This window comes from Python bivittatus, unplaced genomic scaffold (genome assembly GCF_059951505.1).
Source record: "Python bivittatus isolate LINGU-HERP-01145 unplaced genomic scaffold, Pbiv_v1 ctg000350_np1212, whole genome shotgun sequence".
NCBI classification, from domain to species: Eukaryota; Metazoa; Chordata; class Lepidosauria; order Squamata; family Pythonidae; genus Python; species Python bivittatus.
The window spans coordinates 36,273,973-36,301,425 of record NW_028277074.1 but is presented as its reverse complement, the minus strand read 5'-3'; the positions used below and the strand labels follow the sequence as shown (position 1 = coordinate 36,301,425).

At 36.2% G+C, this 27,453-nt stretch overlaps 2 protein-coding genes and 1 long non-coding RNA gene across 5 annotated transcripts in view; 2 read left to right on the top strand and 1 right to left on the bottom strand.

The window, feature by feature from the left end:
• Nucleotides 1-5,020: 5,020 nt before the first annotated feature.
• Nucleotides 5,021-7,693, top strand: LOC148215157 (claudin-34-like). Its single transcript, XM_088144460.1, is given in 2 exon segments — nt 5,021-5,617; nt 7,550-7,693. Coding segments are annotated over 2 exon segments (741 nt in total).
• Nucleotides 7,694-8,067: 374 nt separating this feature from the next.
• On the bottom strand, nt 8,068-16,531 carry LOC148215156 (uncharacterized). Of its 2 annotated transcripts, none has more exons than XR_015796840.1 (3): nt 16,065-16,531; nt 13,434-13,855; nt 8,068-11,185 (listed from the first exon to the last, which is right to left on the bottom strand). It is a non-coding gene; the product is annotated as an uncharacterized LOC148215156 (long non-coding RNA). The 2 variants fall into 2 exon arrangements; XR_015796839.1 differs by having other exon boundaries at nt 8,068-10,757; nt 10,861-13,855; nt 16,065-16,280.
• A 42-nt stretch (nt 16,532-16,573) lies between these two features.
• Nucleotides 16,574-27,453, top strand: part of WWC3 (WWC family member 3) — a 75,486-nt gene continuing 64,606 nt past the window's right edge. For both annotated transcript variants that reach the window (XM_088144940.1, XM_007434757.3), the window contains exon 1: nt 16,574-17,154. In XM_088144940.1, coding sequence (XP_088001066.1) covers nt 16,877-17,154 — 278 coding nt within the window. In that variant the 5' untranslated portion in view covers nt 16,574-16,876. The remainder of the gene's footprint in view (nt 17,155-27,453) is intronic.

Sequence of the window (27,453 nt, the reverse complement as noted above, 5' to 3'; positions counted from 1 at the left end):
TTCTTAGGAATGCCCATAAATAAGAAACCACTAAATTAACACAGAAATTTGGGGCATGGCACATGGACTCTATTGTATTAAGGCCCACTAAACGGAGGTTTCACTAGTTGTGGACTTCAGAAAGTTGCTAAGCCCTATTTAGGCATGTGAGAAAGTTTGGTAAACTATTTGCCCTGCCAACATTGCTGAATTGTGATGCTTCTGTAGTACACTGAATATTCTGTTTGCCTACTTGGTATTAGGAAAGCCTTCATGCATGTGGTAGTATGTGTGGTTACTGTCATCTAAATCCAGATCTCACATTATCAGGGAACATGTTCACGTGGAAGTTAAAATACATGCCGTGATAAGCAGTAACACTTCTTCTTCTCCAGATATTTGTGTTCCAAGTTCAGACTGTCTGAATGGGGCTATAAAGAAGGGCAAATTTAACTTATTAGCTCAGCTAGGTATCAGGTAAAAAGAAGTAGAATTTTGAGGCTTTTAATAGAAATATTTTTACAACTCATCATAAATGAAAAAAATGTATTCCTTTAATTATTCCACATCTTTTGACACCATATAAACATTCCCCATCTTCATTATTTCTTCAACCATCTACTGTCTTTTACATTTGCCATTAGTCCCTAGTCAGGAGAATCCAACATTTAAAAATATTTGATTATAGAAACAATGCTGTAGCATTTGCTACAAGAAAAGTCCTTATTTCTCCTGTACTAAAATGTTTTTAAAGGATATTATTATTATTGAAAATTACTACAGCTTTAAAAATTATTAGCTTATTTGATGTGTGTTCAGGCCCTCTTGGAAATGGAAAGAGGTCTACGATACACTTGTTGAGGTTCTAGTTATAAGAAAACTAAAAAGTGGTGAGGAATGAAAATGAAGCACATAAACACACACACAAAAAGACATGATTTAAATACTTTTGAGTAAAACAATTAGCTAACTGCATTGGAAGTTGTATTTTAAGTGAGACTCAAGCCAAGTGTCTATTCTGACCTATCTCCTGATAGAAAATTTCTGCACGTATATGATATCCTTTTCTGTTTCACATATTGATTCATCCTTACATTTAAATTCCTCATATTATAAGCAATAAAAAAGATATTGTCCTTCTTTAGTTTTAAAGGATTGGTTGAATAGAAGTGTTATAGAACATTTTTAAAAATTATAGTAGAAAATAATATAGTCTACTATAAAATCTATAGTATAAAAATAGAAACAAAAATGAGGCCTTTCGTGGAGATCTGCAAAAAGGAAGAGTTTGTGAAAAGTACACTGCATCTTAAAAATCTTGTGGTATGAATCCAGTAGTTAATGTAGCTAATGCTATGTTTCTGATTGTGAAAAAGCAAAAGTTTATCTTTATTTTAAATATTTATTTTACTTTAAATGTATTTTAAACATTTAAACTGAATCTTTGGGATATTTTGAAAAGAAACAAAAACAAGACTTTCCCAAGGAATCTGGCAACAAGAATGTTTGGGTCAACATTCTAAGAATCTGAAGTTGTAAAACGACCAATAAAAAGCAACATACATAGTGATGCAGTCATAATAGCTTGAGAATGTTTTCTTTTAGTCTAAAATATGTCAGAAGACTCATTTTGTACCAAATTTTGAACAACGTTCCTGATTTTGGGGACAGCTGGGAGAACAACTGCTCTACTGAGGAGACCACTATCTCAAAATAATTATTTTGTTGAAAGCTTGTCCAGGTTGCAATCACTATTTAATTTTTTTTATTTTATATGTATTTTTTTTTCATATTTTTATAACTCATGACTTAAGCTTACTTGCTTTGAAGAGAGTTGAACCACTGACCAGAGCACTGGAATACAAAACTCAGAATTTAGAAGAGGAGATTGTATAAGCTATTAATCAACAAGGCAGGTACATAGGAATGAAAGTTACAAAGGTGAGAATACAGTTGGTATCATTACTATAATTTGGGGACTTCATCACAATTTCACTTCTGACACCTATACAATGATGTGATTCAAGTTTGCCTCAAAAGGTCAGTGATGTAGTTTGATTATGGCCATCTATTTCTGGAGGTTGTTCTGGTCCACAGGTTCACAGGGAGAGAGGTAAAATCAGGATTACTATGGGAATCTGAAAACATCCATACACAAACTTCTATACCTGTTCATATGAAAGCAATAGATTTTTTTAGTAATGTCAACCTGGTCTAGACTTGTTTACCAGTCTAGTTATATACTATTAACTGTAAGAATAGAACCAATTAGCTGTCTGATTAGAAATGGCTTCCTGCCATCTGACCTACCTAATAAATATCTTGAATATCTTGAAGTAATGAATCCTGCTTCAAGGATTTTTTCCCCCCTTATTTTCCCCCAGCTCTAATTTCTTTCCATAAAACAATCAAATTCCTTTCACTATATAGCAGAAAGCATCATTTTCTGCTCCAGTGAGCAGAGACATTTAAAAAAAAATCCAGAAGTACAATCCTGGAAGATATGCTGAATTCCTAAAAAGAGTTCCAATGATAACCTCCCTCCCTCCACATGCAGAGACAAAGGAATGTTGACCACAGGAAAGAAATTGCATGATACTGTATTTTAACACTGCTCTGTTTTTGCAAATATCATACATTATGCCCTGTTTCACATGGACCACGTTTCATGGAGCTCAAGTTAAAAGTGTTACTTTTATGAAAGATATGTTTTCCTGAAATGAATACCAGCATGTTAACAACCAATTCTCTCTCTCTCTCTCTCTCTCTCTCTCTCTCTCTCTCTCTCTCATATATAAATACACACACATACACACAAAGCTACATATAAACACGCCATATATATAAAATATATATATAATAAGCCAGACATTCCCATTTTAAAAAGTTGGCAATGTATGATTATTATCTCCAATAGCTATTTATCATACATCATAAATATTCTAGATAACATATATGTATTGTATGATCAACTATGCTAACATTCATTCAGAAAAAAATAACAAAATATAATTTTTGCTCAAAATAATAACAAAAAAAATCATTTTGTTCCCTTTGTAGGTAAAGCATAAAGTTCATCTGACAAAGCCAAGTAAGATCTGAAATCCAAGGCCTGGCAAAACATATTGTCAATGCAGAGGAAAGACAAGTGGAATGTCACATGGTATGGTTTCCAGCAAATTATCCCACTTAATGACTTTATCATAGCATTTTAAGTCCTTCATTTTTCATAAAATTATGCTTAGGCACCTTGAATAGAGCACTCTGTGCTATAATATTTTGTTTCAAGTCCCACTTTCTTTCCATACTCCTATAGGGAGCTCTAGCATTTAATAAATGCTAGGAAGCAGTTTTGTCATGATTTTTCATATATATGTATGTGTGTACCTGTGTGTGTGTGTATGCACACTTATGTAGATATGTATGTACATTATAATTTATTTAGTTGGCATTCTGAGCTGTGGTCTCATTGGTTATGTCTAAAAAACATGGACCAATAAAACCGTGTAAAGAAAAGTAGAGTCGTCCAGGCATGTATGTTTTTTGTAAAAATGATCTTATAAAAGTGACTTGCCATCTCAGACTGTACCTATTATATAACATAATGACACAACCTACAGAAGTCTGTAATAATAATAAAAAAAACAGTTTGGTATACGGGTTTGCTGCTGCAGATCTTGGAAGAGTTTACAGAATAATTTACTTTTCTTAGTTCTCCATTTCTGAATTCTTTGAGGGATCCAAAATGAACTTGGTCATCAGTAGAATGCTGGATATGACTTGAAATTCATAGAATTACTTGGGATCAAATAATGTTTTATTGACACTGTAAGTTTGCATGTACACTTCTAGCCATAATGGCAATTCTTTAAAAAGCCATTCCATGTCTATAAAAATAATTCATGACATCCCAGAAATAAATTGTCTTAATCATTCACTTGAACCTAAATATTACAAGATATGACTCCCAGTGAACATGTCAGTCCTCATATAGTCTATATTTTATTTTAAAAAATGGACGTAGTTTCATGGTAGAGAATAAACTTTACAGCCAGATGATCCCATGTTCAACCTCTGGTATCTCAGGTAAAATTTGGAAGGACCTCTCTTGAAACCCTTGCAAACTATGCCACTCCACACAGACCTGCTGAATATATGAACCATTTCTCTGATTCAGTGTAGATAAACATCCTACATCCTAGCCATCTCTAGTAAAGCTTAGCAGGTCCTACTGTTGGAATGTCATGCATTTGAATTATGGACTTGAGTCCCTTAGCAGCTGTAATGAGAAAACTCTTAATGAGCGAGACAGATTAAAACCAGGAAAACTGGGCAGGTCTCAGCCTACTAAAGAAGGCTTTATAATTTTTCCTGATGCTATGGAGTAAATAACCAGTCAGCTGGCTGGAGCTAGTCCAAAACCTGGAATTATTTCAGTGCCAAGGAAATAGTATACATTACAGAGCATTGTTTGTAATTTATACTAATTTACACACATATAACTGAAGATTCACCATTCTAACATCTTTTGAAAGAAATAAACAAAGTTATAAAGTCAGGATATAATAATGAGATGTAATAAATTTTACTGAAGGAAAAGGAGTCAGGTATTAACAATAGCATTTTTCTTTGTGAAGCACAATGTTTAATTCTGTTCTACCTAAGAGGGTTAATAATGTGACTCTATTTAAGATGTTCATAAATTTGACATTTTTATCACCCAATAATAGTTTCTGGGGGTTAGAAAAAAGAAAGGTTAGAATGATTAATATAGTAACGTAACAATATTAATTAGAACGTTTTTTAAAAGACATTCAAAGCATTAAGAGCGATGTTCAGTTAGTGCTAATTCAAGCTACTGAATAGATCTATGATAGTACTATGATGTACATGATATTAGTACTGGTCCTGGTTATAAATGTGGTAAATGGGAATAAAATATCAAAGAATTACAACAATTATTCATCAAATATTTTTCAGCACTCTTCGCTTTTGTGTAATGTTTCATGAACCATATCCACAAATGTCAACTGAGGCACAAATGACAATTGAGGCAGTGTATAGTCTGCAGCTAATTGGATTTTCAACTGGATGTACAGGCTGCTTCTTCTCGCTGATTACACTAAAGCACACAGACTGGAGGTTGTGGATTATTGAAAAAACAAGCCATTATAGGCCTGGCGTCACTCGGGTGGGAATATGGAAAATCTGTTTTCCTCCTAATTTAAAAGAGCCTGATAACTACACTTTAGTCTGTTGTCATGATTTTGCCTTTTATGAAAAATTCTTCCCAGTAGAAATGAAGCTTGGTCAGATCTTGATGTTCACTGGCTCATTCCTTGCATTCTGGGGACTGCTTTTTGCATTCCTCCTTCCATGGAACACTTTTTATCGAAGACATATCCAGATTAGATGGCTGCCTTTTATTGGAGGCATCTTTTATGTGGTTTCCAGCATCTGTGTCTTTGTTCCCATTAGCTGGAATGTCTATTCTGTATTAAGAAACGAAAGCATTCCTTTCCCCTCTTCCTTTCATCTGCCCTCAAGGCCCATTACCCAAAGAAATGGAGGTGCTATTTATTTAGGAATTATGTCAGGTGTTCTGTTATTCATGAGTGGGTTTTGTGTAATATTTCAGGTAATTCTCATGAGAACAATTGGAATTAGAGCTATTAGAATTATACCTGTATAGAAGAGAATCCCCTTCTAAATTACCATGCTTTAAGAATGGAAAAAGGTCTCTCAGGTCATATATAGACCATTTTAACTCATAAATACAATGAATGAGTTAAATAAGTTACCTAGAGCTTTTAAACAGCAATCAAACCATTTAATCAGTTTTGACAAACTTAAAGATTTATATTGCTGTGCAATTAACAGCTCTTATGTATACTGACTGCAACTAATAAAGGTATTTTTAAACAAACATTGATTTGTCTTATCCTTTAAAAATAAATTAAGCTTTGGTCTGAAAACAGAATCAAATATATCAAGTAAAAAATGCATGGGTCATTTATTTCAGTTTTTAAAATGTGCATATCTCCACTACCTTAGATCTAAAAATGAAACTTTAAAAAAAAATTCAGAGACAGTTTCTTTAAATGCTTGTACAATACAGCCAAGAAGATTCCTATATCTGAGTTCCAGTGGTAGAGAAGAATAGAAAATAGGAATGATAATGCTCACATATACTTGCTTGTGTGCGTATGTTTGAGTGTGTGTGTATGCATGTCTATATATCTTGTAATATTGTTATATTTTTATGTGTGTATTCATATACCAAAAATAAACAAACAAAAACCCAATCAAGTTTCTCTCCACATTTATATACATACTTTGGTACAAGAGTACCAAAGTGTGTCTGTATCCATTGCATGTTAACAATATAAATCATAACACAAGAAAGTGAAAGCTTTGAGCTTACTATTTTCTTCTTATCACTAAAACCTTGGCTTTTGTTTACATATGGACGCATACACACTTTGGTACTCTTTGTGTACACCATCTAATATATGCCTACAACAACCAAGTTAACAACAAATAGCAGTGGCTGCACATTTCTCTGGCATACAAAAGGCAGTGCTGTAAAAACCTTGCAAAACCAATTTGAAAATGGACAATCCATGAAAATTAAGGTGGAGGATTAGGACCAAGGATGTACAGGTTCATGGGAAACATCCTTGTAACGTTCTGAACTTTTAAAAGTACTTCTTAAAGAGAGATGCTCAAGGATGTTAGAATCTGGATAGTGAAGTTCTGTTTCTCATCCAAACAGAAAAGTAGCTAACTTCTGCTCAATTGCCATTGCTGTTTATGACAAAAATAACATAGTCTCCCTCATTTTGAATGTTAGGAATGCAGAAAGCAGAATTTTAAACTATCATTTTATGATTTTACCATATTGTCAGTGATAGCAAACAAATTTACATTCATTTATTCATGCTTATCTTTCTAGGGCTATCACTTAAGTAGCTTAAAATTATAATGTATTTTACCACTTCTGCATTTTAGTAATACTCTAAATTAATTTTGGTGTCTTTTACACTTTCAGAATTTTATCATTTTTATTTTTCGCAATGTTTTCTTCTCTTTTAATTGTTTTAAAATTATACTTCACTTTGGTCTTTGACCATAACAGAAGTAACTAAGAACTTTGCCATGTGAAAAACCTAGCATGGCATTAAGTGAGCTTTAACATACTCCCATGTAAATTTTTAATCCAAAAGATATCTTTCTTGAATGAGTTAGTGGGAAATAAAAATCTTAGTGCAGTGTACTGAAAAGAACAATTAAAATAAAAATAATACCTGAAAATAGCCTCAAAAGAAAGTAATTTTAAGTAATTGAGGAGAGATTTATATCAATATCTATGCCAATTCTCTCCAGATTAAAATATTTATATATATTTAGAATTCTGTATTGCTGCTAGGAAGGTCAATGAAGCAGTGAGTAGCAACACTGAAATTTCCATTTTACCCCTGGGAATACTTACAACTGTCAGCAATTCAATAGGCAATTCTACTTTCATCTTCCAAATGTTTTGTAACGCACCCAAAATACTGTAATCTCTATAATGGGACAGGAAACAGCATGAGATAATGAACCATCATGACCACAAGGTGGTAGTGCAAGGCAGCTAATTCAAGAATCCAGCCGCTACCAAAAATTGCCTGTTTTGACTCCTCGCTCAATAGCCATATATGGGGCACTTTAATTTACCAGTCTGAATTCCATTAAGTTTGTGAACATTTAAGATTTATCCAATGCAATAGTAATATACTTCAAAGCTAAAGGAAACATGGAGGAAGAAAGCAACATTCATTTAATGAGAACTTTAAATAAAATTAATAAGCTATTTATGAACGCATTAAAATTTAAGACACATATGTAAAATTTATCAACATGAATATCTATTATGTTTACTATTCACACACACTCACACACGCTGTTATATATAGGTGTGTCCATAAAATATACATTTTTATATCTTTGTTTCCTGTTTTTGGATATCTACTATATAATAAATATTAGATTTCCATAATAATATATATCTAGTTTTATAAATTCTTTTATTTTGTGCATATTTAGATCTTGTATTGCTAGGTGTTCAACAATTAGAATTATTTACAGTAATTTCTTTGGTTCATGATAGTTGTGTATTTCTATGTTATACATAACATATATACTGTACATAACATGTATAAAATGTGACTTCACTTCTGCAAAAGGGAGCTATTTCTAGGACTGTATCTCAAAATTTGCAGCAGTACAGATACAAGAGGCATTAGGGCCATGCAAATGCTTAAAAAAAACATGCTTTGCAATGCACAGGATTGCACACCAAATCCTTTTCTTCAAATAATTTTCCAGCAAAGCTGGAATCTGTATGAAAAGATAACCAGTAGCAGTTCTGAAGCAGCTACAGTAGTAGAAAAAAGAGGGGCTGCCTTAACAGATTGAAGAGAAGTGCTTTATACACATAATTGCATGTTGTGTAACACACCTTTTGAAGCATTTGCTTCAAATACTGCTAAACATGTCAATGAAGACAGAGCTGGCTGCTGGCTGTTTCAGGGAGAGAGAAAAAACAACAGAAAACTAGGAGGGAATGATTTGGGTACACACTTGATTTGGTATGCTGTTTGAGTGAGTCAGTGATCTAAGCATGGGGGAACACTGTGTTAATCCATTGTCACAGACAAGCATCCTTGATTGGTTGTCACTGGATCACAGATGGTGCCTGTGTGAAGAGGCCTATTTGCATAACTGCTATACATCAGCAGCAACTGTTCCAGAGCTGCCTCTTCTGTAACAAACCTGTCTGGATAAGAAGATGTGCAGATGTCCTTTGGAAGGTGCCCTTGATTTCAGAGGCTTGTCTATCAGGTACTCAAGAGGATCGTCTCCTGCCTCACTCCCAAGTGATGGAATGTTCTCCCTTGTGACTTGCCTTTTTCTAAAGGTAAAAAGAGCAGGACCTGTTTCTTCAGCTTGGCTTTAAAGACCAGTTTATTTTTCCTTTGCGTATTTTATACTGTTTTAAATCGTAAGGTGTCTTGAGCGTTCCTTTTAAACAGAAAGACCGCATCTCAAGTAAATAAATTGAAGTATCATCCTATATAAGTTCAATGGTAGGAACAAGCAAGGGATTGTTTATTTCTTCCTATGTTACTTCAGTAATATATGAAATCTATGGCTATCAGAAGAAACTGAGGTTTGAACATCTTGCTAGACATAATGTGGTTGCTTTGGTTTTGCTATCATAATCTATAAAACCAAATACTCAAGTCTATAAATAATGCTTCATTACCAAACAGTAGGGAACTAGACCATGACAGTATGTTCAGTATGTAATATTTTATCACCATACATGAATCCAGCCAATAGAGTTACTTCTCACGCCATAAATTCTAAGTGGTTATATTACAGTTGAGGTTTGGTGATTGAAAAAAATGACAAGAACCTGCCAAGACATTGTTCTTATCACCCATCTGTAAGGTTTTCCCTCTCTTATATTCCATTCTATTTGTTTACATCCTTTGTCATGGAAAGGCCATGTGTTTTAACTTTATAAACAATACCAGCCCTTCAAGATCTAGACAGGTGTTTGAAAGCTGTTCTATGAGGGCTGAGGGGGAGGGAGGAGAAAGGAAGTTCCATCATATGAATACCCCAGCATGTGAATTGTAATCAGAAGTGGATATGTTACAAATAAGAAAAGAGAAAGACTAAACTTTATTCAGCTAAAAGGAGGAATCCCTTTGTAGAACTGATAGATAGATGAAGAAGAAGAGAAGCTTATGAAGGCCATACTTCTATCCTGCCAGTTTCTTGAGGAGTGGAGGCAAAATTTACCAACTAGACTGGTTTGTCCACCTGTGGGATTTATATTGTTGTTTTAGGAAAATGAATAGATATTGCAATGTAGTAATTTGACATGTTATGACAAGTTTTAGACTTGAAAATACCTAATGTTAAACATATATTCTTTAATTTATGGGAAATCCTCTTTTTAGTTCAGCAATCCATGGAGGTATTGGGTGGGGGGGAAGGAATAGAAGAAACACAGGTGTAAAAGTGCTATAATTGTTATATGAACTTTGAGATTGTCTTGTTAATTAGTAATGCTAAATTGGTTTTAAAAGTAAAGTCTAGCTCATCTTGAGAATGATACCTGGCAATTTCATGGACGTTCCCAGATAGTTTTCTTGGCCACAATATGGAAGCAATTTGCCACTGCCTTTTGGGATTTTTTCAACTTTCCAAACCAACCAAATTTTCCTGGTAGTCTTCCATCCAAGTACTAATGAGATCTGATCTTCCTTAGCCTTTGAGATCAAACAAGGCTAGCTAGGTGCTGAAACTTAGCCAGGCAATTTCATCTTAGAAGGATTCATACTAATATTACTCGGATGATAGAAAATAATGACAGCTTAATTTTACAGCAAGGATGATATATTAATTACAGTGTTTTCATTTTGATTTCCACTTCACATAAGCATAGGAAAGCTTTGAAAGACACATCTGATTTTTCATCTATGTTTTGTTACTTCTCTTTGAACAGCGTACATTTAGTCTTTCGTCTACACTGTACATAAAACACACTGTGTGGTCAACCAAAAAGTGATACAATCTTTACGAGTGCAGCCAAATTCACTTTAGACATTTGCTCAATGTGCAAAATTCTGGGGAGGAGCCTGGTATTTATTGTATGGAGCTTCTTCATGGGAGTAACTGAGGATTGGAGGTACCATCTTGTCTTTCTCATTTCACAATCACTGTTTTGAAGAGAAAAGATTAAGTAAACAAAAACAGTATGGAATATACATGAATCGAATGTGAGTGAACTTGTAATATACTGTGTATATAAGAAATCATTACCTGATTTACAGATTTGCCAAATGTTGCAGCTGTAGCTCATGCATAAATCTCTTTATAATCTCAACACATTAGAGATGAGTAATAAAAAGGAAAAGGAGAGGGAGTTGTGTTAAAGGACCATGTGCTAATGTGCTCCAGCTCTGCCTCCATGTTTCATTTATTTAATTGTCCCTTGTATCAGTGAGATGACTGATCTGGGCAAAGGCACTTCTCTAGATATCCAATACAAGCCGTCTCTTCTTTGCAATGAAAGGCCTGCGTTTTGGCTTTGGTCTCAACACTTAGGCAGTCAACTTGAAATGAAGCTTGGCCATCATCTATGGGCCTACAAGTTATAATATAAACAACAATGATCTCACACACATAGACTTTTTTGAAAACATTGGACAAATTGCTCAAAACACGGTATTCTAGACCACAACATACAGCAATACATTCATTCCTTGAATACAATGTGATAATTACCAGAAGTCAACGGATTTTGTCAAGTACACAGGTCAGAATAAATGCATTCTTTAAAAATTAAGAAGCTTCCCTAATAGATTGGGAAACGCTATACACATATAATATTTCATTTTCAGAAACATTTTAAAAATACCTCATGACATTTTGATTAACAAACTAGTTAAGCGTGCACTGGACAATATGACAAGTGGATACAGAGTTGGCTTGAAATCATAGTGTTCATCAACAGTTTCGCATCAAACTGGTGAAGTATTAAATACAATTTTGCAAGATTCAACCCCTTGCCTAATATTCTTCAGTAGGTAGGTAGGTAGGTAGGTAGGTAGATAGGAGCATATTTAATGGAGCTGCAGATCACACAAACATTAGAACAGTAGAATGAAATGTTAACGGGGAAAAAAACAACTTATGATCAGGAGACAAATCAAATACACAGATATTGAAAGAGGAATGCCTACCTTGGCAATAATTGACAAAAAAATCTGAGAAGTTGATTCAACAAAAAGCAAATGCACTTTTAGACTGCTTCAATGGAAATATTGCACTTTAAGATAACTGGAATAGGCTCATGGAAAAGTATGAGAATAATCAGGGAACTATAAATTAATCCCATTGACGTTACTGAACCAGTTTGGGGGGGGGGGAGAATATGATGTCACTTTTCAATTATCTGAAAAGATGTCACACAGAATGCCTTATTCTTTGTCAACCCAAAGTAAATGACATGGAATAGATTTAAACTTTTTTCTATTTGTAAGCTTGACATTAGAACCAACTACCCGGACAAATGCTAGATTTCTCTTTTCTGGATGTTTCATCTGTTAGGAGAACTTTATATTTTTCCAAGGGATTGACTTGATGGGTTACATGGCCCCTTCCAACTCCCTGATTCCGAAAAGAAGCTAACCTTGCCAGTAAGCCATACCAACAAGCCTGTGATTCTACAAAATCAGGTAATCAAAGGGTGATGGAGTCTTCCATCCTTAGATTATACCTTTGTTTCTGGATAGTTTTGACAATTTTTATTTTAAAGTTGGAGCAGAACACTTTCTGCATTGATTCTGCATAATTGTTTTATTTACTTTTGCTGGATAATTTAGGGAGCTCTTTGCTGTCCTTTTAAAATTCTTTCTGCCTTAAAAAAGCTGCAAGAGGAAATCAATTCATTTTCAAAAATGAATTGATTTGAAGCAGTTGATTCTTTTTGGCTGCTCTAATGAAAAAGTACTGTTTTCCTGTTTTCTGCAGATATTGGATGTTTCTTCATTATAGCCTATGGTTAAATTTTTCAAATTAGCTCACAAACAATATTGTTATCTTCGAATCTCAAATTTATCTAATCTAGTCATTACCAAATTTTGAATACAAACCAGATCCTGACTAATTAATATATTCCTAATTTCTTCAATGAACATCTACATTCTTCTGTATGGCTTTAGTGGCATTCTTTGTCCAGAATTATTCAACAGTGTCCCTAAAATTGATCTAAAGATGTAATTCATAGCACATAAATGCTGCTCAATTTATACTGCTATGTGTAGAAGCAAGACACAAATATACACACACACACACTGAATATATATATATATATATATATATATATATATATATTCTTTTTAAAATCAGAATTATATGCAAGTTAATATCAGAAATGCAACAGATTTTACAGTCATGTGAAAAAGTAGGTACACCCGATGTAAAGTTTTTTTCTTTGTTAACATATGCAGACATATCATTATTTTAACTTCCTTCAAACAATATACAGGCAGTCCTCATTTAGTGACAATTGGGGCCAGCAACTCGGTTGTTAAGCAAAGTGGTTGCTAAGTGAAACTGTGACTGTGAGTATGGATCTTACTTCAGCTTTCCTTTGGTTTACAGACCTACAAATGTCATAAATGTGAGGATTGGTCATAAAGTTACTTTTTTATCACCACTGAAACTGTGAAAGGTCACTAAATATGGTGAGGACTACCTGTATAAAATAAAGGTAATGTATTTGAATAAAAAACTATGACAAATTGACTTTGCAATCATTTATTCAACAAAAAATTAACAGATATGCCATTTCCTTCTGTGGAAAAAGTAAATACGCCTGGTAAATATACCTGGTATTGCCTCCTCTGTTAGGTAGCTGTTTTTTATCACTTCTACCAGTCTCTGACATTGAGTGGGAGAAATTTTTCCCATTCCTTTATGCAGAACTTTTTCATCTATGTGATGTCTGAGGGGCTTCTTTCATGCCCAGCCATTTCAAATTCCCCACAGCATCTTGATGGGATTTGGCTCCACGCTCTGGCTTGGCCATTTCAGAACACTCCATTTTTTTTCCAGGCATTTCTTGTTGGATTTACTGGAATGTTTAGGGTCATTGTCATGTTACAAGGTCCATTTTCAGTTGAGCTTCAGTCTTCTGACAGATGTCCACAAAATACACTGAAAGAATCTGAGCTGATAGTGACAAGTCATGGTAGATAGCTCAAAGAAAAAGCGTGAATGAAACATGCAGCCTTTATGGCAAAAAAATATGCTGTATGTTAAATTAAGGAAAGGGTGGAAAATAAATTGCCAATATAAAACACTATGATAACTTACTTCACTGAGATTTTAAAAATTCAAGATAAAAATTTAGAAAAGGCCAGCTAAGATAATCAGGGCTGCTTAGAAAAAAAGTGAAAAAGAGAAAAAACATCAGATCAAGTTTTATGAAGTTATATATTGGTTTTGTTTTGGTTTTTTGCTGCCTTAAAGTCAGCATTGACTCCAGGCAACTCCACAAACAAGTCTGTGCAATTCTCATGTTCAGAAGTGGTTTGCCATTACCTTCTTCCCAGGGGCTGAGAGTGAGTGTCTGGTCCAAAATCACCCAGCTGGCTTTCCCGTCTAAAGAAGGAATAGAACTCAGATTTCCCTATCCCTATTCCAACACCTCAACCATTAGCCCAGACTGGTTCTCATATGTATGATATGAATAGAGGACACTAAATATTATGTTTGTTTCTGTCAGTACTAAAACCCAAGTCATCTAATGAGGGAGAATGATGTGAGATTCAAAACAGACATGATACAAATTATGAAATTCACTATCTCAAGATACAATTATGGCTATTGACTTAACTGTTGCTATTTTTAAAGAGAACTAAGCAAACAGAGAATACAGCTAAACAAATGTTAAAAATCACCTGAGCAATACTGGGAGTAGGTGAATGGCAAGGCATAGGGAAAGTAAACTGCCCCTTGAATTCCCAACAGTTAACAGCATTTTAGGAAAGTTTGTCGAGATATGTACATCTCTGTATCTCAGTATTCATCCTGAGAACTCTCATTTCTCCAATTGTTAATTACTTTTCCAAAGACCTTTGAAGCTATGAAGAAAGTAGTTTTTCTGAGGGCCAAACTAGACAGGAACATTGGCTGCAATGAACAATAGCAATGTACAAACACACAACTGTTGTGATGTAAACTGTAGCTACAGCAGAAGTGTTCAACTTGCAGCTGCCCAAGTTCAGAAGCAAAATGGCTGAATTTTGCAAATGTGATTTTTAGCTTTGAGAATCTCACTGGCAATAAGGGTAGAAAAGACTGGACGGCTCTCATTCTCACCCTCCTGAAAAACTGGGGAGACTTGCCTACCCCATAATTATAGGGTATCCCAAGGATCATAGAGGTCAAGGAGGGAAAATTTAACTCTTTCTCCCCCTCCACACGCCTGATAAAGCATTACTGCTCCAAAGTTGCTGTTTGCATTTCACAGGACCTTCCCACTGTTATCAATAGAGGCTTCCTGTGAAATTCATGTAGCCTTAGAGAGAAAGGAAAAAATAAGCCAAACTTCCTCTCCATAATTTTCTTGGCATTAAGGCTGTTTGGGGTTTCCTGCAGTATTACTTATATGGGAAAAAGTGTGCGAAAGTATGAGAAAATGAATTGTGACCTTAAAATGTCACAGGAAAGGGAAGAGAGGGAAATAATTGTTAGGAGATCTGTTCTGATTTAAACTCTGCTCCCCTGTGTGTGTGTCAGGTTTGAAATCATATTAAAAAATATCTGGCTACCCTAATACTTTACCACTAAAACAAGTACTTGTGTACTACAGAATTAGGAGCAATTATCCAGCTGTTTCCTCTTTGGTGATCGTATACATGTACCCAACCTTATAAACTCTGTATTTAATTATCATGAAGAATGATAAAAATATGTAGACTCCTTTAGAGATAGTTACACAGGAGTATACTTTATTTTTCATCTTCAGACAATTCAGCTCAATTTCTTTCAAAAAGGATAGAGTGGTTAAAGAACCAGCTTGACTCCCAAATCAGTTATTATTACAAGAGAAAGGGATTAAATCCATCATGCATTTAACTAAATTGCTTTCCCAAAAAGGAACAACCAATGAGCCTTTAAGAAATAAAAGTGGGATGAGCTGTAGTAATTTCATTATTAAGCATATAATCCCGGGTGCACTGAGTTAAAATAAATTCCACTGAACTGATTGCTAACTAAGTATGCTAAAGATGCGATATAAAGGAGTTTCTGCCTCAGGAATGAACGATATAAAGGAGTTTATACTAACTGAAGTCATGACTCTTGCATGTCCCACAGCTTCATTTACAGATCCTTGGCAACTTTCTTTTACCTTCAGTATATTTAAAGCGTACCGCACCTTAAACCAGTCGGACTCGTTAGCGGCACTCTTTCCACGTGACTTATACAGGGTACACCTTCGATGAAGAGGATACGCGTATCTTGCCTGGTTCAGAAATGTACCTCTGCTTGCAGGCGCAGCTAGGAAAGCGGGTTATTTAGCAAGCGCTCCGCTTTCCCTTCGTCCCGAAAGAAAAGCAGGGTTCCCTTTCTCTCTCTGAGTTCCGTCCTTTCTTTTCCATCATCGCTGCGGCCTCAAGGCCGGAGCTGGGAGCCGACTTGGGCAAACTTTTGATTCCCCTCCCAGCCCCACGTCCCACTCTTTCCTTCCGAGGGAGCCTCCCCAGCCCGCCGGCTTGACCGGGAAACCGAGAAGGATTCCAGGCGGTCCTCCCGAAGCAGCAGGAGAAGGGGCGGAGTGGAGGCGCGCAGACGGGGCGGGGGCGCTGAGTTCTCGGGCCGAGGGAGGGAGCGGAGGAAGATGGCGGGGCGGGCGCCGGCGGGATGGGAGCCGACGGGACTACGAGGCTGAGCCGCTAGGGGAGGCCGCGCTCGGAGGCAGGAAGGAAGGGCGGGAAGCTTGCGGCGGCGGCCGCTTCCTCGGACGAACCAGGGCCGACTTGAAGGGGCAGGCGAAGAGGCAGAGGCGGCGGCGGCTGGGCTGGTCCCGGGGCCCGGCCGGGGGTGGAGGCGGGAGGGCGAGAGAATGGTGAATCCGGAGCGGGGGCGCTGCTGCAGCCGGAGCTGCCTGGTTGTGGCTTCACGCGGCTGGGCCGCGCGCTAGTCAGGACTGGAGGCGGCGGCGGCGCGGGGCACTCGGAGCCCCGCGGCCGAAGAGCGGCTGCTGGAGGGAGAGCGCTTGCCGCCGAGGCTGCGGCCCGGGGGGGGCGGCGGCGGCGGCGGAGCCATGCCGTGGCTCAGCGGAGGACGGAGGCGGCGGCGGCAGCAGCAGCAGCAGCAACAACAGCAGGCGGTGGCGGCGGCGGCTCCGGGAGGACAAGGGACGGGGCCGCCGCCTGTCGTGCCCGCTGCGGCGGTCGGAGGTGGCGGCAGCGGCCCGCGGGGCCGGGAGAGCTCGGAATTGCCTTTGCCCGCTGGTTGGGAGGAGGCGAGGGATTACGACGGGCGCGTCTTCTACATCGACCACAACACCCGGCAGACTTCGTGGATCGACCCCAGGGACAGGTCAGAAAGGCCGGGGAGAAGCCTCCCCCTCGAAGCGGCAGCGTTTGGCGTCCTTGGCGCCCATTCTTCTTCCCCTCCCTTCCTTTCCTTCCTTCCTGGAGCTCCGCGTCCTGACTCTGCCCTGCTTTCTCACAACGGGGCCTATGATCTTTGTAAGAAGGAAGGGTTCCAGCATCCCGGGCCTGGAGTCTGACACCCCCGGTTTGCCTCTTGAAAGGGCCCGAGTTCCCATTTTAGTTTGAGAAAGGAGAGGTTGTGCCGGCTCTGAGGGAAGTTAGCTTTAAAAGTAGCCTTTTTTTTTTTAAACCCTAGGTTCGTGTAGGATCATTTCCGCAAGCTTTGCAGTACTGCACAGGATGAACATCCCCAATTCCTGGATAACAAAACTCCATTTTGTTCTCCATCATTCTCTTTAACCTGAATGAGGTGGCCAGTTCTTTATTCAAAGCTAGAACAATAGGATTTGCCTTTTAGCTGCAGTTCTTAACAGATCTGAAATAGGAGCAGTTTGCTTTCTAGGACAGCATCTCTTGATTCTGCTGACTAGAAAGCAGTCCTGCCTTTGTTATCAGTGTCCCGGTGACACTGACAATATATTGCTTTATATAGTAGACTGATTTCTCTCCGGTGTACTTAATGGAAAATATTTTTTACAGAGCCACATCAAGTATTGTAGGCTTGACATGAAATCTGAAATGTTGCTAAATAATTCTAAGGTAATAATTCTTAAAACTCTAGGTATGCATTAAAATTGGTATCAGCCATATAGGCACATCTTTATGAGCATAAGTCTTTGTGTGCTTTATCACTGCAAAATTATGATAATAAAAATGAGGATGATGTATATGATATATCAGATTGTTTTATGGGGAATTTTGCTTTTCAAACTTTGAACAGTTTAAACAAACAAATGAACCTCCTGTTAAGGCAGTAATTCTGTCCATACACAGAAAAGGAGTTGGGTCAGTTAAATGTATTGTCCAAACTTAGGTATCATCTGTAGCAAGAACTTACCTGTATGAATGACAAAGGAACCCAAACCACATTTTCTTTGCATTTGTCAGTTTTTTATTTATTGGTGCTGGATGTCAGAAAGCTGTGTATTTGTCCCTGCTAAGAGCCACTGACTAAATATTGAATATGAATCTAGGTATTCAAGCTGCACATCAGCTTTTTTTTAATGAACTGTAATTGCTTGGTTTTCCATGCCTAAAAATTGAAACTAATTACACACCAGACCATTTTAGTATTAATAGGACAGTGTTACATTAATATATTCCTATAATTTCCAGATTATAGAAATACTATTTAAATGATTTTACTATGTAAGTGGTGAAATTATCCATTGTTCATTTTTACAGTTTTTCATACTAATCTTGAAAATACATACGTGATTCATAAGAATGGTTAGAAAACTTGCTGGTAAGTCATAGGTGCATTTTTATAGGTTCAGGAGTTTGTCTTTTGTGTTAAAATTTTGTTTCTCACTAGTGATTTTGGGGAACAATATCCCTAGCTGTCACTAGGATTTCCAAGCGGTTAGTGTGTAGGGATGAAATTACGGTTCCTGTAGAGTATGCAGATGAATTTTTAATATGCTTTCAGGGACCATGTGAAATTGAATATAAGTTGAGGTTGCCCAGGGACATCTAATAGTGTACACAAATCTTTTTTGGAAAGGCTTTGTAAGGATTTATCTAGTAGGGTTGCATTCTTCTCCAGTCTGGTGTTCTTTATGTGTATGATGGTGTTGCTGGTTGGAAATGCTGGGAATTGTAGTCCCAGTATATCTGAATGACACTAGACTGAGAACAGCTGTGTCTTGTGATCAAAATGAGAATGGTAACAAGTCATCTGTATGCTCTTATCTTTTTGATATGCTTATTGAGCATTAATACTATTAAGTTTGCTTGACCATAGTTAACTTGGGGGAGTGGTCTTTACAAAGGACCCCCACCCCCACATTACCACTGGGTTAATATTATGGCTGGTTAGATATTCCTGGCTTCATTCTCCTTTTTCCAATCAATGGGACAGCCTTGTGTCTGATCCACATCAGGACTGGAAGACAGTTGGTGCTTAGAGCTTAACAGCAGTCCAAGGTCTATAGTTATTACAATGGTCTTTGGCAGATTCTAAGTCCGAAACATGTGGTGCATGCCAAGAATGTGATTAGGATAAGAAGGGTGTTTTCAAAGGAAATTGTGTATGCCATTTCTATGTCTAATTTACATTCTGGACAGTCTGCAAAGTATCAGTATGTTTGGCTGCCAAGACAATAATATAGAGTATACAAAATTTGGTTTCTGGGATGAGAGTGGGCATGGGATTTGACCTGTAGCAGCTTGGATTCATGTGCTATATTGTAAAAAAAATTGTATTGAGGAATTATTAATTCCTCTTTAAAAAATTGGCAAATAGATATCAGGACTACTATGTTAAGATTATATATGTCCTTTGATTTTGTGCAAGTGACTGATGTTCTTAAAAGATGTGTGACTATATAAACACTTAATGTATTAAAAAAACAAACATTTGTCAGTATTCTGTGGTTTTGTAAGAGAAGAAATATTTGTTCTCATATACTGAACTGTGCCTTCAAGACTACAGAGCTTGGATATTAGCCACTAGTACCTTGCCAGAAATAATTATGAAATGTTAAATAATTGCCAGAAGTATTTGTTATGAGTTTGTTAGAGGAAGTAACAAAATATGTAAAATTCTTTTTTTATACTTTAATGAAAGAATAAGGCTAGCTAACCTCCAATAATTTTAACATTTCAAAACAGTCCTTTCATAATATTTTTGTGTCTATTACATAATTAAGTTTCATAAATTTTTGCTGCAGCCAAAAGTATAACATTAGTTTAAGTATGCTTAAGAATTGGAATAAGAAATGTACTTTGACTAGCAGAGTTTGCTGTGTGTATAGTATCAAAAGCATTTTGCAGCATGACATACGGGACAGATATTTGAGAAGATATGCATAAGTAGTTTCATAATTCTTTAATTTTTGGCAAATATGACATATTTGCAAAGAATTGTAAGTATTCTATTTTTAAAAGATATAAATATATATCAGAAACTATTTATAGATCCGGAATACTGTGTGCCTTAAAAAGTATGAAGACCAATTACACCAATCAACTAGAAAACCTAAAAATTGCAGATGGCGATACTAATTTTTAAAAAATTGCACCTTTTGTTCTGATACAAGAAATTACTTTAAAAACTTATTAAACATAATGGCATACTACATGCAAAATAAAAGCAAAAATGAACACATTTAATAGGTAAGCAATAGCAAACACTTCTTTACCTTCATTTTCTGGTAGAACATCAGTGAAGAGAAAAAAGCTTAATTTTTTGCAGAAGAGCCTTCCATATGCAGAGCATTTCTGCAGAGAAACCTCTTACATGTTGCTGCTGATTATACACAGAAGATTAATAAGGGAAGCAGCAGTTGATCTGATGTGGGAGCATGTATTTGGGTAACACCTGATTTTCCCTGTTGGGTTTTACTCTATTTCTTATTATGAGTCAGTTCCAGGAACCTATGTTACAGACACATACCTTGACTAGTTGGAAATCATCAACTTTCTTTGAAGCATTTGTGTGTATATTTTGAAATGTATCTTTGCTACCACAAGGTACAGAAAAGAGTAATTTATCAGAATGCTTACTTGTACAACCAAAATAATTTTCCTTCTTTTGGCATAGATGTGTACAATCTCTAAGCTTAGAATTACAATTTCAGTATGATTGGAGTATTATTAAGGAAGTAGAAAAGAATAATTAACTGTATTTAATTAAATATGAACTAACTTAAAATGACATTTTACTTTTTCTCCTGGCTTTATGATGTTTCAGATTTCAGGCCACTGCATTCCTCTCAAAGGCTACCTGCAGCCCACAGCATGAAATATATTGCATACCTCTCTTTTAGTTGAAGCGTATCATGCTGATAGGTATAAATATGAGTTCATACTGAGATGCTTTGGGATAGTATGAATGTTTCCATCCATATTTTAATATGAGGCAGTGGTCTGTAAAAGTATATTATTATATCTGTTCACTTAAAAGCTACACAATGTAGTAGTCAAGAAATGTTTACAGATTCATCATCCTGTATCAGTCATTTGTGGCCAAGTACTTCTGTACTTGATCACAGTGAGGTAGTTGGCGTGCTTCAGCCTGCTCTTTGTAGTAGGTGTTAGTGTAGCCCATAATTAAAACAGTGCTAATTTGGGGATTGTATATTGATAAATTAACCCTGATTTATCTCTTGTCATACAGTATAACAGTCCTGTGGCAGGCTCTAGTATACTATAGGTATCTGTTGGGTGGGAGATTTTTTAAAGTTATTACATATACTAAACATGTAGAGAAACATTAAATGGGTGCAGATTTCATCATAACTGTGAAATCAGCAGTTAATTCAAATAACTTAACCATTATAATTTTGAATAGCAAATTCTATCTGGTACAGAAAAATTATTGAAGAAATTGAATATTTACTGAGATACTTTGAACTTTCTGGTCTTTATGGGAAACTGTTTTACATGCACAAATTGCTTTATAGTTTTCAATGGATAAGTAACAAAATAGGAAGCACTTTGTATACTTCTTATTAAAGCTACAGTATAATACCATTTTATACAGTCCATATGAAGTTACCTTTTCTTAATATTTGATACTTTTATTAGTATGCTAAGACATGGCAGGTAAGATTACCTGATGTTATTTCTGTGAGCTTTGGCATCTTGGTAGCTACTGTATTAAATAGAAAAGTGAAATACATATATTAATTATACATAATTAAATTTCTTTGGGGGAGTATTTTTGTAGCTGAGGCTTGTGTTTACTGGTTGTTTTGACAAATCTGTCTTTGCTTCTGCAGTAAGACGTTAATGCACTACCTGAATGGGGTGTAATTTGATTTAACTACTTAAGTTACCTGCTTTAGAATTTGTTCTTCTGTTTTCTTAAGATCCATTGTAAACTATTCTTTTAATTATTTTATATACCTTACATGAGCATTTGGCAGGCTTTGCAAAAGTCAGAAGAAATTTTCAAAATAATTCTGAATAAATTTTATATTTAATATTTATTTAGGTGACAGTGACTTGAGTTTAAGTCTAGATGACTGTTACGAACAAATGCATCATTGTAACCTAGTAATATACATGCAGCTCTCCCAAAGACTTTCCCGTGATCTTTTTGATCCCATCAATTTACCTTATCTGCTGCCTAGTTCTTCTACTATCCTCAAGCTTACCAAATATATATATATATATATGTATGTATGTATGTATGTATGTATGTATAAGTGTGTGTGTGTCTATTCATTCACATCACACGCTCTAAGTATGAGAGTTTCCTCTTCTATTTATTTCTCAGGAGTTAAGGTTTTCTTTGGTTCAGGAGTTTTTGATGCTCATAGTATTATTAATAACTGTCCAAGTCCTTAATACTAAGGTATCCCCTCTTTTTCTTCTGTGCCTTGGCGTCCAGCTTTCATAGTTACATGGAAAAGTTTAGGTACCACTCGTCAAACTGTATATTTCACTGAATCTGTTAGTGAAGAGAAGCTGACACAAACTGTATGGTACACAATTAAACCCAATGTATTTCTGCACATTTGTATCCATGCTTACTATTCTTTACAGATTCCAAATAAGAAAACAGTGACTGTGGCAGGTATAGAAGTTTGGATGCCTTTCAAGCAGTATCTTGGATGATCTCTTGTAGGATGCAACAAGTCTTAATGGTGACTTTCCTTTTCTGCCAGTTATCTTCCTATTAAATATTATTAAATGTTATATATCTACAAAACACACCTAGTTAGCCATGTTCAATAACTGCTGCCAGGATATTTACGTTTATTACTGGAAATCACATCTAATTCATTCATTAGCAGAATTAAATTAAATAATTAAACTATGGGGGTGCATTAAAGTCCAAAATAACTTCATACATGAAAAACATTCATGTGGAAAACATTACCAATTCCTTCTATCTCACTCCACAGGAATTAATTTCTAGTGAAATTACAGGAATCCTTTGAAAAAGATACAGTGTGTGGATGAAGTAAACCTATTCAAACTATTAAAGTAGCCATATCTTTTTCAGGCCTGTGTGCACAGAGACAGATAGAAAGGAGCAACTTCTGAAGCAGCCCCAACATGGAAAAAAGATGTACCTATTTAAACGATACAAAAAAAGGAACATTATAAACAGTTCCACACGTTGTGAAGAATGTCTTTTGAAGGATGCATACAGAAGTTTTCTGACTTCTAGAGTATTAATATTCTACCCAATTTTGACTCTTTAAAAATCTGACAGATCTTTCCCATTCATCCTTAGTCATTAATAACTGTATTAGGTGGCAATGCCCAATTTGTCCTTTTAGGCAAAGTTTTTGAAGAAGTTGAGAAAATAATCCAGCAATCATTGATAATCATGCTATTAGTTTACTGTACATTTTTTCTTGCAATATCTACATTTAAAAAATCAAATTGATTCAGTTCCTTCTGTTAGCTGATAAGTTTACTATAGAATAACACTTGGAAACTGAACTGCATCAGGGTATTTAAAGAGTAGAAAATTGCCTTGCCTGAAAATGTAGCACAACAAAAAGCTTCAGTATTAAAATCTGATGACAATATATTTGCTATATTTACAGTGCTTTTCTAATAGATTACATTCAGTTGTACAGTGTTTTTGCTGTAATACTGAATATGGATGTATAAAACATTTGTTTATCTTTTTTCATGTCCATATTAAAATTATATTTGTAACATGGATGTTAAATAAGCAACTTTTATCAAGTCAACATGGGACACTTAAAATATTGGCATATTTATTTTTTATTCATTTATTTAATACAACTTCATGGCTGGCCAATTCCAAATGACACTGGGCAGCTTATATATAAAAAAGCAAGAACACTACAGAAAAAAAACAGTTCATAAGTGTCCAGACGGCATATTCTATAAAACATTCTGTAGGGGCTCAACCGCCTCTCTGTCCCATGGCCTGGGGGAACAGCCAAGGTTTTAATGACTTTCTGAATGTCATCAGGGAGGGACTGTACAGATTTCTGGGGGAATGCTTTTTCAGAGGGCAGGCATGTTTCATGGGTCCTGATAGTTGGCACTGTTTTATCAAAGGAATCTGAAGTGCGCCTGCCCTGCCTGATATTAGTAGAAGAGCAGAAACAATTACAGATATGTGGTCCCTCAGAAAGCCAGGCCCTATGCCATGAAGGACTTTATAGGTGATAACCAGTACAATGAATTATACCTGGGAGCCAACTGATAACCAGTTCAGCTTGCCGTACTGTAATGTCACATGGGCATGCCCATCTCTGCCTGTGCTGCTGCTGCCTTGACCAACTGAAGCCTCAAAGTGGTTTACAAGGGCAGCTTGAAACAGTGCATTGCAGTAATCCATTTGTGAGGTTGAGTAACTAACTGAAGAGCCTCCAGATTGGATGGCCAGGTTGGTGTAGTGGTGAAGGTGCTTGGCTAGAATCCAGAAAACTGAGTTCTAGTTGTCCCTTAGGCTTGAAAGCTGGCTGATTGACTTTGAGCAACTTGCTCTCTCTTAGTCCAACCCACAGGATTGTTGTTGAAGGGAAAATAGAAGGCAGGAATATTAAGTATATATGAGTTGACCCAAAAAATAAAGGTGGGAGATGTGTGTGTGTATGTACAGCTGCCATTTGTTCTTTGAGCTGGAGCTGTAAATGGAAGACAACTCACCAGCTAGAATGATAGTCCCCAGAACTGCCTGAGTGTATTCTCCCCCCCCGCCAGACCTGGGAAGTCCCCCCCCAGACCTGGAACAGGAACTTGACAGCATCCCTTGGTCAGCCCAGAGTCAAGATGTACAGTTGGATATCATCAGCATACAGATGATACCTGACTTTGAACCAACAAATAATTTCCCCTGTTGCTTTCATGTAGATGTTAAATAAAGGCGCAAGACAATTGAGACTTGAGGGACCTCAAAAATAAGGGTCTGCAGGCTTGATCTTTCCTGCCTGTTAATATCAGTTGGGATCAACCACAAAGAAAGGAGGTGCCCCCGATCCCCATCCCCACAGGCAGTCCAGAAAGATAATTGATTGATGGTATCAAAAGCCCCTGAGTGATTAAGGAGCATTAGGATGGACACACCATTCCCAACCTGGCTCTGCAAAAGGTCCTTAATGTTTGACTATTCTGTCTCTGTACTGTACTTCACCACCACCTTCTCTAAGGAACTGTTGTGGCTATGTTGATCCAGAAAAATTTAAAAAAAAAAAATTCTAAAATTCAGTTTGCAATACTTTTAGGATCAACTAAAATGATATAAAAGACCATGTAAGTTTTAGAATTTTTTAGAATCCTTCAGCAGGCAACCCTCCAAATATGAGCTCATCAGTAAATCAGTCTCCAAACATTTAACCCTTAAATCAGCTGTCAGCTATACTCAGAAACTCAACTAGATTAAAATCCTTACTGCAGAGAAAAATGAAGACTTAAACATAATAGTTGATTGGCCACTGCAATGCAGAGTATTCACATACTATATCTGTGCTTCAGAGTTTAAACTTTATGCTTCCAAGGTAAGAGCACTTGGTGGGTTTCACAGGGTGCAGTGCAATGAGATATGCTTACAATGACTCTCTCTAGCATGGCAGCCATTGGTTCCCAGTTCATCAGCTTCATCCCTTACAGGTAAATTAACAATTTAGGGAATGAGGAAGTAAAAAAGTTAGACTTGATGTTAACAGTACTGTGTTTGGCTGCATTGTGTGTATGTTGTGCTTATTACTCCCTTATATTAGTATGTGACTAGATTGTAATAACGGGATTTCAAGTGTTTACCACAAAAACCCAGATATATTTATTTGTATATTATAAAGAGACATATACAGAATTATTTACTGAATAGTATTGAATGCAGGCATTTAGCTATAGTGCTGCCAATTATTGTAACCTTTTCCAGGTACAAAAAATGCATTCTTTACCATTCAAGCTGTAACACATAATTCAGAAGAAGGAGCTGATTTCAAAGCCTAATTGTTTCTAAGTCTGTTTTTCATTCTGATCCTTTAAAAATACAAACATAGGAAGTTGATATATTAAATAAACACTCCTAGAGCTTGGAAACTACAAAGGAAATAATAAGGGGAAATGGAAATGTCTATTTTTAACTTAATGATGCTTGGATTGTGGGGAAAATGGAACTGCTAGTTGTGGGAAAAGGGCCTTAATACTGAATTCTGTGAAATTGTCTTAAATTTTCTACCTGTGGAAATTAAGATGTTGGTTATAAATGACTACTTAATGATCTCTACATTAATAGTTAAAAGCGATAACTATCATTTCTTTGAAGAATGTAATTCATATAGAAATGGCAGAGAATTTAGAATTTTGTCATATTGGAAGAAATTAGGATATTTTTTTAATGATGGAGACTCATATACAGCAATGTTAGCATTACATACGAGTCAGAAGACTGTTATACTTGTTCTGAAAATCTTTCAGTTCTTACTGTTTCTAATTGTTGTGAACATATGCTTAAAAGTAATGGAATACAAAACACTTTGAATTTATTTCTAATTGGAAACACCCTGTTTTGAGTTAGAAAGTTATTTCAGTTTCAAAGCAGCTGTTTCATATATGAACTGAGTTGTTTCAATTATTTTGTAATTGTGTTTTGAGCTTGAAACACTTGCAAACAATAGAATCAGCCCATTTTGAATTAAACAGAACTTGGTTTGAGTATGAAACAACTGTTTCAAATTTGAAGTGGGGTTTTTCAATTTTAAATATTTTGCCACCCATACTTGTAATAATATCTCCATTTTAGAAGGCACAAATAAGTGGACTAGTATGGGTGAAGTATTGCAACTCAGTACCACTAAGTCAGCACCATTTTTTTCCCATGCTTTTTAAAATAACAAGAATGCTTCCATGTATTGAAATAAGTAATCTGTGACACTTAGGACACCTGGGCTTAATAAAAAAACACATCATTGTTTCATCTATCCATAATTTCTTTAACAATGTTTCCAGAGATTATTGCTAAATGGTGTTATATCCAGCTGTGTATTTTCATCAGTAGAATGGGGTTCAGTTGGTGTTCTTTGTAGTGCAACTCAATTTCAGAGAATTGGGTGAATGTCCAGAGCACATTTCTTAGAGTTGGAGGGTTGCAGTAGGAAGACATAAAAGATCTGTAGTGCAGTGTTTTGTAAAGTTAGGTAAATGAGAGATTATTTACTCCTCTTCTGATTAGCAGAAA